The 15,719-nt window shown below is 29.5% G+C and overlaps 1 protein-coding gene across 1 annotated transcript; it reads left to right on the forward strand.

Moving 5' to 3' along the window:
- Positions 1-2,935: 2,935 nt before the first annotated feature.
- LOC112680697 (craniofacial development protein 2-like) lies at positions 2,936-3,538 on the forward strand. The gene is made up of 2 exons (XM_025550880.1): positions 2,936-3,249; positions 3,322-3,538. Exons 1-2 carry the CDS (start codon positions 2,936-2,938, stop codon positions 3,536-3,538), a joined length of 531 nt encoding a protein of 176 aa, XP_025406665.1.
- The last annotated feature ends 12,181 nt before the right edge of the window (positions 3,539-15,719 follow it).

The raw sequence follows: 15,719 nt of genomic DNA on the forward strand, positions 1-15,719 counted from the left end.
TACAGACACGATGTATTTAGAAATGTTGCTTAGGTAATGACGATAATTCCGAGCTGTTTCAAACATGATTGATTAAAATGTTAAATAAATAATTTATTTATTGAATAAGAAACGACGATGCGTTGAAAAAACAATATATTAAAGTAAAATAAGTTATCGTTTTTAAACGACATATACCGCCATTTATTAGCAATATTAACCCTATATTATATCCCAACCGCAGTGATCCAACCGGTTACGCACGCGACGAATAAGGGCATTTAGCGAATGATCAAGCATGTTTTCGACAACAGAGCGCGTCGTTCAACTACCTTATTCATACTCACTCGAGTAATGAATAATTGAGCATGTTTTTATCGCCTATCGTGAACAATAATGCGTTTCGCTATTTTTATCGCCGTACCGATAGGTAAAAATTTCAGTTGGGGCATCGATTGCAATTTCGGATGTCAGTTTAACGTTTAAACGATGTAACCGCATTTCATTAAGCTGTTATGGGCTACCACAAAAACATGTATAAATAGAATTATGCGTAACACAATATCACAGGTGTTACACACCTATATTTGATCATAGATTATCTATAATCATTAATCATTAATTTAAAATATTATAAGATTAATATATATATTCCTATAAACACCTACATTTAATAGGTTGGCCATAAACCAGTAATATATATATATTAAAATATGTAATCTATAAAATAATAAAGTAAATCAAACGAACGTGGCCTATTGCTAAATAAGGAATAATGCCGAAACAACAAGTCCAATGACGTCAATCGAGTTATATAAAAGAGGGATCAAAATGACCACAATTCAGATGAGTTCTAGTCACGGAACTACAAGCTACTACACTACACGTCACTTTGTATCAGAATTTTTGTTAACACTTTGAGTATTAAAATAAATGTATTAAATGTATTAAAAGTCTCATGTTTATTTAAATTAAATACATCTTTGACTTGCAACACTTGAAATCGAGCCGGTGGCACGTAACAAAGCTACATAAGGACAACAACCGCATGAGGACAGATAACCACGTCAAAAACAACAGCACGACACATTCCGTGGCACGTATTAAGCTATATGTACTTCCGTAAACTTAGTCTACGAGTACTACTAAGATCCACTCCTGGCACTGAAGCGTTTCGAATATTACAGGCACCAACTTGTTGGAGTTAATATTAGGTCACTCGGAGTTAGTGGATTTAAATAGCGACTAGTGCATGCGTGGACTGCATTTAGTAATACTGTCACTCGTCCACAACTTCAAGTCGCTACCGCCACTACAGATAACTGCTGCTGCTACGAGTTGCCGCCGCCATTACGAGTTGTCGCTGCCCCAACTATAAGTCGCCGCCGCCGCCAATACGGATAGCCACCGTCGCTCCGAGTCGCCGCCGTCTCGACCATCGTCCACATCATATTAACACACGATTACGTGTGAGTACCCCCATATTTATATCTGTGTCCATGTCGTCTTCTTATGTTATATATATATATATATATATGTATATTTGCTTGTAATATTATTTTGTAAAACAATATCTAAGTATAATTTACTTGTGAACAAAATAAAAAGTTTATGAATATTAACCTTTAACGTACAAAGAGTTGAATTCATTACATGTTCGTGAGACTTATACTGGCTATAGAATCGTGGAACCACAAACTTATATAAGATGTTTTTGAGAAGCAGGATGTGAAATTAACAGATTTGCTTGTAAAAAATAATAATTTATATTATGTTTTTAAATTTCTTACTTACTTTAAATATATCGATAAAAAAAATTATCAACATTTATATCAGTTTTAGATATTAAGGTGATTTCCTAGTCATAGACGTAAATATGTTAACAAAATATTTTATTTTTATAAAATTGCCTACGTTATTAGTTAATGCCTAGGCATTGACATTATTACGAGTACATAATTAACATCAGTGACGGTAACATATATATTATATGTTATAAATATTAGTGGGGGACGAACCTTGATTTTTTAAATCGAACCGAACTTGAACCGAACTTTAAATTATTTTTTCGAACTCGAACTGAACCGACCCTTCATATTTTCTACCGTACCAAACCGAAACTATTATGATTTTAAGTCAAACTCGAACTCGAACTCAATACTTTTTATTATGTACATTGTACCTACCAACAAATTAAATCATACATAATTATAAATAACTATTGTATTTTAAGTTTTCGTATTACCTTTTCTACATTTTAACTTTTAAGTAAAATTAATTGTATTATTTACAATAAATTTAAATTTTAGATAATTTTTTATTATAATGTAAGATGTAAATTGTTAACTTCCCCTGTGGGGTCGGAGATTAGAATAGACTTACAGTAACTCCTGCTTATCGTAAAAGGCGATTTAAAGGAGGTAGCGGAGGGCAGCAGTAACTGCTACTGCTGACCATTGGCGAGTTTTGCAGCTGAACTAACGGCAACGGAAGGATTGACAGAGGCAGTTTGGGCATATTCCAAATAATGGCCTGTTAACTGTGATGTGGAAGGAGAAGGATACCACCACATTAGAATTCCTAGTAAGCAGTATGAACCAATGTTATGAAGAGATGGAAGTTACTGGACCAGATATACTCGGAAATATCAGTTGTCTCGGCAGGAGAAGAAGCAAGGCTTCTCAGGTCGTCAGCAAGCGAAAACCTTGACAAAACATCGGAACTTGGAACGTGAGAACTATGTTAATACTGGAAAGTTGGAAAATATTAAAGTTGAAATGACAAGGTAAGACGTAGAAATATTAGGCGTGAGTGAAACACAATGGGAAGGAAATGGAGATTTCTGGTCTGATGATTACCGTGTTATTTACTCTGGAGGTGAAAGAACCAGAAGAGCCGGAGTCGGAGTTATAATAAACAAGTAATAAATAAGATAGCGTACAATGACAGACTTATAATGATTAAATATAAAGCTGAACCCAGAGATATTGTAGTAATTCAAGTTTACTTCCCAACAACTGAAGCAGAGGAAAACGAGATAGAAGAAATGTATGCGAGACTCGAAGAACTCTGTAAATTAGCAAAAAGAAGTGACAACTTAATAATAATAGGGCATTGGAATGCTGTAATAGGTGAAGGTGCTGATAGGCAAGTAGTAGGAGCTGATGGATTGGGCACTAGAAACGAAAAGGGAGAACGACTTGTAGATTTCTACAAACAATATGACTTGGTCATAACAAATACATACCAAAACATTCATCGGAGAAAAAGGTATACGTGAAAAATGCCAGGAGACATTGGATGATACCAAATCGATTACATATTAGTAAGAAAATGCTTCAGAAATCAAGTCCAGAGATATAAAACTTACCCAGGCGCCGATGTGAACAGCAACCATAACCTCTTAATGATGAAAAATAATGTTACATATAAAAAATTGAAGAAGCCTACACAAAAAGAAAGAAGATATGACATAAATATGTTAGAAGATCATAAGACAGCGGTAGCCTATGAATCATGTATCAGTAAGACATTCGAAGTACCCTCACAAAATGAATGATTCAATAAATATAAGATGGGAAGTAATCAAAGAAACTATACATAATGCAGCTAATAAGACTCTCATAAGGAATACGTCAGATCGAAAAATACCATGGATAAATGAAATTATTCTAAAAAATATTGAGGAAAGAAGAAAGTACAAAAACTCAAAAGACAACCAGGGAATAAGAAAATATAAAGAACTTAAAAACAAAAAAAATATAAATGCAAAAGAAATGAGAAATGTCTGGAAGATAGATGTCATGAAGTAGAAATATTATTAAAAGAAGGCAAAATGGACCAAATGTTCAATACAATAAAGAATTCATCAGTGACAAAAAAAAAAAAGCTAATAATAAGAGACACAAACGGAAATCTTCTAATAGACAACGAAGACATTGCTAGTAGATGGAAACAATATCTTGAGGTTCTGTACCAGGATGAAGAAACAACAAATATAAATAATGAAAATAACCCAGATAATGAGGGCGCACCAATCCTAAGAGAAGAATTCAACCAAGTCCTTCAGAGAATGAAAACTAAAAAAGCCTCAGGCGTAGACAATATATCAACAGAGCTGATTCAAAATGCAGGTACAAAAATTCAAAACGAATTGTTTAATTTAGTTTATAAAATCTATATAACTGGAGAAACACCAGAAAATTAAAAAAAAAAAACATAATTACTCTCCCCAAGAAAGCAACGGCTGAAAAATGTAATAAATATAGAACTCTGAGTCTGATGATACACTCGGCTAAAATTATCATAAAAATAGTAGGTAACCGGATAGAACATAAAACTGAAAGGCATTTATTTTTATATTTTAAGTAATGATCCATTCAGATTTAGAAGGAACAAGAGAACTAGAGAAGCGATTTTAAGTTTAAGAACATTAATTGAAAAACAGATCGAATTTAACAACGATACATTTATCGCATTTATTAATTTGGAAAAGGCATTTGACACAGTTCCATAGAAAGAACTTTTTAAGACACTAGAAAAAATAGGAATTGATTATAGAGACGGACGGTTAATATACAACAAATACAAAGAGCAAAAGCTATAATAAAAGTATCAGACAAGTCTGCTACAGCCAAAATAGAAAAGGGGTAAAACAAGGGTGTCTACTGTCACCAAAGTTATTCAATATTTATGTGGAAGAAATTTATCAATAAAATTAAAGAAACACAAGACAAAAATCGGAGTGTTAGTAGGAGAAGAATTGGTATCATTTATAAGATTCGCCAATGATATAGCTCTTGTTGCAAGCAGCGAAAACGATCTCAAGAGAGTGTTAGAAGAAATAGCAAAGTGTTTCCATAATAATCACATTAAAATCAACTAGAATAAAACCAAGGTAATGATGTGTCAAAAAACGAATCGTATTCATAGATTAAGAATTAAAATTGAGAATCACACTCCCTACTAAATGAAAAGCTTTAGATATCTAGGTAGTATAATTAGCCAAGATGGAAAATGTACTATGGAAATAAAATCAAGAATTGCTCAAGAAAAGACAGCATTTGTGAACAAAAGAAACCTACTGTGCTCTAAAAACATGAATATGAGTATGAGAAAACGACTGATAAAAATATATGTGTGGAGTGTCGCACTTTATGGATGCGAATCATGGGTACTGAACAAAGCGGAACAAAATTCCTTCGAAAGTTTTGAGATGTGGTGCTGGAGAAGAATGTTGCGAAATAGCTGGACAGAAAGAAAAACTAATGAAAATGTTTTAAACGAAATAAATTAAACCAGGAAGATATTTAGCACCATAAAAGAAAGAAGATGGAATAGGATTGGTCATGTCTTAAGACACGAAGAAGAGCTTCTATATATTATAATATAAGGGAAGATGAACAGAAAAAGAAATCGAGGACGACCAAGAACATCATACATCAAAAGAATGATTTCTGATACGGGTCTAGCAAACTATAAGGAGCTGAAGAGGTTAGCTGAGAATAGAGATGAGTGGAGAAATTTCGGAAAACTGCAAAACCAACCTTAGAGTAGATCACACAAAAAAAAAAAAAGTTGTAAACATGTTTTTATTAAATGCACACTCGCGGTATTGGAATATTACCATGGATTTTAACATCTAAAATAAATATGATAAAAACAAACAGAGCTAATTTATGAATGTAGATACACTGCCTCTATAAGCGATAAACAACCCTTTAATATTTTGGTCGGTGGAGGGTGAATTTGTAATATGCGACTGGAAAAATAACATTATTATTATAATAATAGCGTTATTATTATAAATAATGCATAACGTGCCCTTTACAGATTATCAATTTTTGTCACCAATAGTCTAATTATTTCTAAATAATCATTATCAATTTTTATTTTTCAAAAATAACTTTTGAAGAATTGTACATATATTTGGTTTTCAAACTATCGTGGTCAGTAAGTCTGTTTCGACAAATATTTTAAAGTTCAATTTTCGAACAGTAAAAGATGCTTGATAGTTCGGTTCAATTTTTTTTCATGCATCATCGAACATCATCGAAATATCAAGGGTTTGGTTCGGTTCGAGATTCGAATAGTTCGATCCATCACTAATATATATAAATATACATATTTTAGAGTGGTCCTTATTTATTTTTTTTTTTTTAACTTTATTAGGCTACCCTCAAAACTTGTGTTAAGTTTCATAAAAATTGGTTAATCCTAAAAGGGCCCTCAAGGGGGTTAAGGTTCATAAAGTATCCTTTTTTCAATATTTTCGTAATTTTCAATTTTGGCCTAAATTATATGTGATAGGTAAAAAACACATAGAACAAAATTTTTTAATTAAATTATCTATAAAAAGGGTAACTTATATTAATTTCGTTAAAAGAACCATTCAACTAAAAAATACAAAAACTCATTTTTACATTATTTTTAACTTGTATTATTTAACACGATATAAGAAATAATCGTGAAGTGCTATATTTTACATACATTATAATGCATATTTTTAATTCAAGTTATATACTACCATTTCATAAATAAATAATATAAACAATTAAAATATATACAAATATTACAAAATTAAATAGCGAAGTTAAAAATTACTTTTTAGGGTATCTTTATTTTCATCAAGATACCTTTGCCGGTAATCATGAATGGTCTGAATTAAAAATTGTTTCTGGTCTTCGTTTTGGTAATAAAATTGTTATAATCACTAATTAATTTTACACCTCGTTCTGCCACGTCATTGACAACTATTAAGTAAGTCCTTATATGAAATTCTGATATTTATTCCATAATATAAGACCTCCATTTAAAAAAATCAGTTTTGATATTGAACCTATGAAATAACTGAATTGAAAAACTGTTGATAAAATGTTGGTGTAACTCTCCATCTTCGTAAAAACTGTCATCTGTATCGCTTGTAGAATATAGCTCAAAAATATCCATATATTCAATTAAAAGTTAAACTGTAATTTTATGTTACTTAAAAGCATTTTACAATAAATTATAAAAATATAGAATATAAAATACTTACAATTAGATTTTATTTTATTTTCATTAAGTTTTATTTTTTTATTTTCATATTTTCTAAATTTTTAGAGCGTTTAATTTCTCTTTTTTGACTAATCAAATCAACACCCATTAATGATCTTGGACGACCCTTTTTTCACTGAATCATTAAAAATTGTTTGTCCAAGTCACAATAGTCATTATATCTAATGCGTCTGCATGATCAATATCGAAAAGCTCATCAAAACATTATACATCATTTTTATTTTTAATTTGAGTATTTGAGTATTTTTCTTTAATTTATTCGCCGACTTAAGTTTTTCTGCAAATTTTTCCATATATTGTACAATTTTTCTAATTGTGGTACACAAATATAAACCTCTCTAGTATATATTCGTGTTTTTTTTCCCAATATATTAATGCTTCGTCAACCATTAACCTTGTATTTTCGCGTAAACTTTACTTAATTTATCGAATGTTATAAAATAATACCGATCTAACTTGCATACAGTAAGTTGATGTGAAGTAGTTCCAATTAAATAAATAGGTTTACGTAGATTTATTTTAGTATCCACATTTTAAATAAAAATTTAAAAATTAAAAACAAATCACATGGCAGACTTAAGTCATTCACAATTAAATACTATTGATAACTGTTTACTACTTATAATTAGTATCGTATTTACTGATAACCTAATCGACGATGTTTAATGCGATTATTGTGTATTAAACGAAAAATTAAAATTCAGCATGTTATTTTTTGTGCGCATGCGCAAAATTAATTTTGACAAAAATAGTCTAATTATCTGAAAATGTGTATTTTACATATAATAATGCTTATTAGAAAGCTAAAAAGCAGAATTGAAGTATATGAAGCCTGCACAAAGTTATTGAGTATTTCCACTTATCGTGATCGCACTGTATATATATATATATATGTATAATGTATATCATATAAATATATTTGATATTTTTAATTGTGTACTTGACAATAAAACATTTAAATCTATGATCGTACGGTCAATGTTTCACCAAAAATTATACAAAATATTTAAATATTAACATTAAAGTATATTTATAGTATATGTTTTATTTTATTCGTCACAAGTACTCAACTTTTACCCTTTATTATATTTTTTTTTTTTTTTTGTAACTTAAACAGAATTATAGAGCACTTTTTTTCAAAGTTAAAATTGAATAAAAACCCAGTGGAAAATCTTAAGTTAAATGAGTAACAATGAGAAAAAATTGGTTATGCATTTTTTAGAATTATTATATAAATGTTTAATGTTCTTTTCGTCCTTTATCACTTTTTATTGGAATTAATCGATTAAATAGTTCTAATAATTAAAAGCAAAATCAAATATTTCAATTTACAAGAAATATAGTACATTAGTAACTGACTCACCTGTGTATATTTTTATGAAATTCAATCACTGTGAAACAATAAATTCAAATCCACAGTTAAAGCAATTGGTTGATAAAAAAAAAAGTGTGACAGATACCGTGAAATAAATGTTTTTATTTATTTTATTTCTAATGCAGTTTTAAAAGTTCAGTATAGTATCGTTTTGGAATTTTTTTTTTATCCAATACGAATCAATGAATATAAATTGGTTGAAAACTAAATAAAATATTGATTATATAGTAAAATATAAAATATATTACTGTTTTTGTTTTTTAAAAATAATATATTTTTGTTGATTTTTTTATTGTTTTGAAGTAACCGTTTAATTAAAAAAAACTCAACAAATCATTCAGAAAATAAACAAATTTTAATTCACGATAAAAATCTCATAGAATAGGGAAAAATTGCTTGCCACTAGATATTTATTCCGTCTCAGATTTAATATAAGGTAATCTGGTCCGGCAAAAGGATTACTGCTGACCGGGCTTTATGCGACATTATTTCAAACGAACAGCTATGGAAGCGTCAGATGGAATAAAAAACGACATGGGCATTAGGTGTGAATGGCAGCCCGAGATATATCGGTCCAAAATTGAGAATAAATGGAATAGAATTGAAGGGTTCGTAGTTTTCCAATTTGAGAAACGCGGGTGATAGTAAGGAGAAAAACCACCTATATTCAGAAAACGAATAAAAAAATATACGTAAAAAATAAACCACTGCTGCTTGTTTACCGTCTAATTTATAGACATCGACCTATGTATACAACATGGGAAAAATGATATTTGGTTGATTTCACGTAATTTTAAACACAAATAAAAAGTTGCTTCTTCGTCTTTTATAAACGAAATTCTAAGTGAATTAATAATAATAACTATAAGACTGCATTTAAACACGCACGAAAACTACTCAAAGTCTCCATTCATTTTCTGGAAATAAAACGAACATTCTTCAAAGATCAATGATCGTATATTAATAGATTCACGTAACAAATATACTATTTTTTCGTTCGACCATACATTTTATACAAATTTTCGTGAGCATTAGAGGCACAGTACAATATATTTTCTAAGTATTTTGCACATGGATATCTACCACTATTTCCCTTATTTACTCTGTCAACTTTATGGAAATGAAATAAGCGTACGAATTTAAATATTTCTAGTGAATTCCTGATACAGATTTGATGTTGAGAAATTTGAAACAATAATATACATCTAATTATTAATATAAACGAAAATCCACCAGATTATAACAATAATGGTTACGAAATTAATTTGTGAAATGATAAAAAATAATAAATGAAATGCATAGCTTATAGTTTACACTCATAAAACTTAATCCAATTTTTTATTTTTTATAAAAACGTTTGGTAAGTATTATGTGAAATGTCATATTATTCAGTGGTTATACTGTTTTATTTTTTAAATGTTTACCGTGCTTAAGTTTTAAACAATGTTTTGAAGTTTGTAATTAATAAAATGTTAATGTAATGTTTAAATTGTTGAATTATCATATATAATATAGATGATACCTAAAACCTAAATTTTATTTTATTATTATTATAAACATAAAATTAATATATTGTCAGAAAATGCACACATACACATACGCATACACACACCACTTTCAGGAAATGCTGATCAGATAGATTGTAACAGAATAAAATACCCTTCGCAAGACGTGATGAGGGTCCGTTCTACTGCGAATAGGGACGTAGCCATTTGTACGTGGCCATTTGGACGTGGCCGTTTGGACGTGGCTGTTTGGACGTGGCCATTTAGTCGTGGGAACAAATGGACATCAAAAAAAAATATATATATATATATTTATAAGTTATAAAACCATTGATATTTTATGTTCATAACATAACTAATAGTATCGTATTATAATATCAAACCTTATCTAATTTTATCGTTTTGGCAATAGGTACCTTTTATATATATATATATATATATATATATAACTTATTGGTTTTTACAACTTGTAATAATTATCATACTTTATCGAAATACGGTGATACATGAGACACGACAATACACATCTATAACCGTGTTAGTTGTGTACAAATTGCATTCAAGTGTATATGTAAGATGTCATTAATTAATTCAAATCGCGATCGTGAAATTTTTTGAATGAATATTTTTGACATTAAAATTTACATATTATAATAAATATAAATAACTGATTTCTTTTATTAACTGATTTATATATATATATATATTTTTTTTTTTTTGACGTCCATTTGTCCTAGATCGGTTCTACTGCCATCGAAGTGGAGGACGGAACGCTGCTCGATCTACGAGTGAAGTGATCGGTTATTCTTTTGTTTTTTGTATTAATAATATTTTTCGTTGTCTTTAATTAAAAGGTTTTAAATATAATTATAAAATGTGTTCATATTTAATAATTTTTCTATTTTACGTACTTGTGTAGGTATATGAGAAAGTTGATACATTTACAAAAAGGATATTAAAACAATATTATATTTTAAACCTCAATCCAGTGCTAGATCATATTCTTTGTTACTTCGAGGGGACATTACAATATTGTTAGGTAAAGGTTACCTCATACTCAAAACATCCAGTGCTGAATCTTATTCTTTGTCACTTAAGAAGGTAGTCGTCCGGGCCAATTATAAGATTCTTCTTTCCATGCTTGTTTGACGGTTAGAGTATTTAACAACGGACAAATACTTCGTTTTTGTGTTGCTATACGTCAAGCCTTTGCATGGCGTATACGACAAAATGTAGAAGGATATTAAAATAAAAAAAGTTAAATCTAATTATTTTGCTTTTAAAAATTACTTATAAAGGCTCGTTTTTAATGGTTTTTGAACTCTATACCTTTGATATCAATATTTTGATCATATAAAATATTACAAAGAAAATAAGCTCCAAATTAGTTTATATTCCCAAATGAAATATTAAAGAAGCTAAAAGTGAGCAAAATTATTTTAGGATATTTACCGAAATGAGAAATTGTTAACGATGTTATTGGATTGAAAAAAAGTCGCTAATTCTCGCATTGATAAATAAAATACAAATATCGTGTTTCGATATGAATTGATAGGGTGGTTTGAAATATGTTCAGAAAAATTACGAAAGAGAGAGTGAGAAAATAAAAATCTATCTACTTTTACGTTCGTGACGAACTCGTAATTTATAGCACATTTCCAATAGTCTTCCGGGTGAATTTTGTCGTCTTGGACACGCTCGAGAGCGAAAGAGAAGAACAACAATTATTTTAGTCTTTTCCGTCACATATAATCGAAAACCGTTCTCACACTCGCTTTTGAGGCTTACCTCACCTGCGAGTATTTAAAAACATTCGCAGCAAAGTAATAATTATTAAACGTCTGTTTGATAAACAACAATAAGTGAACTGTGGAGTGCTTTTACGATGGTGTCGTACAAAGCCGTTGAAGTATCTATCGACGAGTTTTTAAGTGCAACACGTTAATCTGGTTGAGACTACTAAAAGTTCACAGCAACGCCGGTGTGTGTAAGTAAGTAAATAGCTGTTTGTCTGTTTCTCCGGTGCACGCGCGCGCACACGCTAATGTACTCGCGTACGCGCAAATAGTTGCGTAATCAGTAATTTAACCTTAGTCGACCCAAACCGCATGCACCTGCCAAGCTTACGTTGTCCGCGTCGAAACGCTCTACGGATGAAAATTTGAATTGCAAATTCGAACTCACCACCGCCGTCGTTTTCGTCGGCGTTGTCGACGAATAATTTGTCGTTTCGTAACGCAGTGTATTAGTCGGGTGAGATTGCACCCCGTCTTCTTTTCGTCCGCGGCCATCTCCGTCACCAGTCGATTTTAATCATTCACAGATCGTGTAAAACATTTACTGCGATACGAAGATGTGGAAATCAGCCCCTGAATAAATATAATACGCATGTTAATATAATAATTATTCGGCAAAACAGTCGTCTGTGTATATTAAACAGCTTATAAATATTAGTAACTTCCATGATACATGCACACACACACACACACACATACACACACACAAATATCCAAACGGTATTGGCATGATTATTATATGCATACAGTGAAACGTGTCTAAAACAGAACCCAAATAACCCGAAAATCTGTTTATATTGGAAATGGATGTAATCATTGATAATATCAGGGATATAATACTGGATACGCAGAAATACTGTCAAAAACGTAATATTTATTAAATCATATGCAATTCTGCTGTAAACAATTTTTACTGCACATTGTAAGCAATACACACATTAATTGGACGATATTAGAAACACTTTTATATAATATCATTAATATAGTTTTCAAGAATCAGATTAATTTTTTTGGAAACTTTACTTTTAAATAATCGGATATTCTTCATAATAATCGTATGCTATCCATTTACCATATTATAGATCGATAATGATTTTTAAAATAATGTTGTTATGACTGTGAAATGAGATGTACATCTCAAATGTGAATAAAAAAAAAATTAAAAAAAATTAAATAAATAATGTATTTTACCATAAATAAATAAAATGTGTTTCGTTCATGTTCATTATGATCCAAAATCTACGCAATAATATATTTTCTAATATTTCTATATGAATAAATATAAAATTAATTCACAGTTATATGCATCACAATCAGATTTCACACTAAATTCAATAATTATTAATATGCCTCAATTGTATTATATTTTAAATAAAATTGTTTATTTTATTGATTTATAACCTCAGAACAACATATGAAATAAATGAAATAAATTACTAAATATATTGTATTACATTATTTTATTTTATCTGTAACATATCATTTTTATAAAATCTAATATGATTTGTGAAGCGAGTAGGTATATCAAAATCAAATGCTGAGCTTAGTAAAGAATTCTGAAAGCGTAATAAAATAAAATAAACTCTATGAACGGTCGACTGAGTATGTTCAAATTAAACGGACAAAATGCATGGTTGGAAAAACTAAGATCTTGTTTATTTAGACACTATAGATTTACCCGATACAAAAAATAAATAATTTACGGAAACTGTGTATTTGAAAATACTTCGTCTAGAACTTCTGTCAATTTTTTGAAACATTTGTTTTAATTTTGTATCGATTTGTACCATGTATAAATTTAAAATCAAAAACAGATAATCATTATTCTGTGTCAAGAATAAATACAATGTTTATTTAGCATGTTATTTGTATATAGGTTTAGACATTTAAGTTCAACAATTTTATCTAGACAATTTTAAAAATGAAATTACGTTACACTTAATCATAAATTGTTAGGTTCTGAGAGACGCGAGATTTTTATGTTTTTGTTTTTCATTATTAGTTTTTTTTATTTTAATCTACTAATAGTATAAAAATTAAATTTTCATGAAATTGGTTATTTCAACAAAACTAATAATTTAATTAACTAAAAATATTAACCCCTGAGACTTGAAACAATAACTGGATTTTATTGTTGTATAAATAGTACTAAAATAATAATTTTAATTGTTGTTGTTGTTATTATTATTATTAAATTAACAAAATCAAATTTCAATGGTCTACCGTCATTATTAAGGAAAATATTTTATAATTATACTAAAATAATATTACTTTGTTTAAAATAACGGTAACACCAAGGTTCTATTACCATTTGTCCGATTCACAATCTTGGTTATTTCTCTTTATGACTGTCATTAACTGGTATCAGTATTATAAGAAAAATCACTTGAGCCACTAAATTCAAAGATATTGTTACAATTAATAACACAGTATAATAATGATTTATTTAAGAATTGTTACTATTTTATAAATATTTATAACTTGGATTTTTCAAATGAATTATTTATTTATTTGAATAAAGAAATATATATTTCATAACCTGTACGTTATTATATAATAATTATATCACGTAAATTCAATGGAAAATAGTAATTAAAAATTTAAACAACTTAATTTATACGTTGTTATGTTTAGATTACATGCAGCTTGAATACAGCCAATCTACATACCTAATTTACTCCAGATATATTGGTACATTTTTCTTTAAATTTAAATTTAATTCGGCTCCATTGCACTCTAGAAATCAATTAATCATATATTGTATATATTTTGAATCAAACAGTCTATATATAACAGTCACTATACTGAATTAATTCTTTGTTTCGTAATTATTTAAAATTTTAGATAAATATCGACTGGTGAAAGACAATATCACCTAAGCGACATTTTGAACCTTACAGGATAAGTAATAGTTAAGCATTCGATCGTATAAGTGTTAGTTTTCTTCTGACAGTTAAACCATATTGTAATGAGATAATTAATTTACAAATTTCGGTACAAGTGACATTTACGAACATAAATAAATTAGGTTCTTTAAGTAAATGTTTTTAAGACAATTTTCTTTTAATTGAAAAAAGAATATTGATTAAATCATTATATTTTTAAAATGTATATAGTTAAACTGATATGATCTCACGAAAAAATATTCAAGTAGTTGAAAAAAAAATTTAAAGTACATTAGATCAAACAACTTAAACCATTAAAATATAAGGATGAAAAGAATATAAGAAATTACCACTCAAGGATTTATTTAATACTTAATAATCATGGTGGTTTATCTTAAAGATGAAATTTTTTTTTTTTGTTTTTTATTTGTTTTATTACACAATCTGTAAATATATTATTTTTACAATAAGTGTAAGTGTTGTAGTAGATTTATATAAGAAGACTGAAGACTTGAGCGAAGAACCCATCCAGTGATAGGACTTCTTTGGAGTTGTGGATGGGTTTTATTCAGTCAGGAGGTCCCGACACTATTTTCGTTTCAAACGTCGTCCAGGGTCACCTGGAATGCTGAGGGTGGATAAGTTTGAGATTAGAGGATTACGGTGGTTGGAGAGATTTGAGTGGAATCGTTTATACAGAGTTTTGGCTATGAGTTGAACTGTTGGAATAGACAGGTCCTTGTGGAGTGTATCGTTTGAGACGTAAAAGGGGGCTTTGGTAATTTGTCGAAGGCATTTAGATTGGAATATTTGAATTTTATTTATGTTAGATGGTTTGGCTGAACCCCAAAGTTGTATACCATATGACCATACGGGCTTTAGTAGCAGTTTATGTATAAGTATTTTGTTGTTCAGATTGATGTGTTTAGATATAAGGAGTAGACGTAGCTGACGGGATCGGTTATTCAAGGCAATACGTTTGGTATGGATGTGGTGGGCCCAGGTCAATCGACGATCCAGGTGGAGTCCAAGGTACCGGACATTTTGTGTGGTGGAATGGGTATGTTATTGAGGGTTATGGTAGGGCAGTTTCTAGACCTTAGAGTGAATGTACAGTGGGCTG

Source organism: Sipha flava, unplaced genomic scaffold (genome assembly GCF_003268045.1).
Source record: "Sipha flava isolate LNK unplaced genomic scaffold, YSA_version1 179_pilon_pilon, whole genome shotgun sequence".
NCBI lineage: Eukaryota > Metazoa > Arthropoda > Insecta > Hemiptera > Aphididae > Sipha > Sipha flava.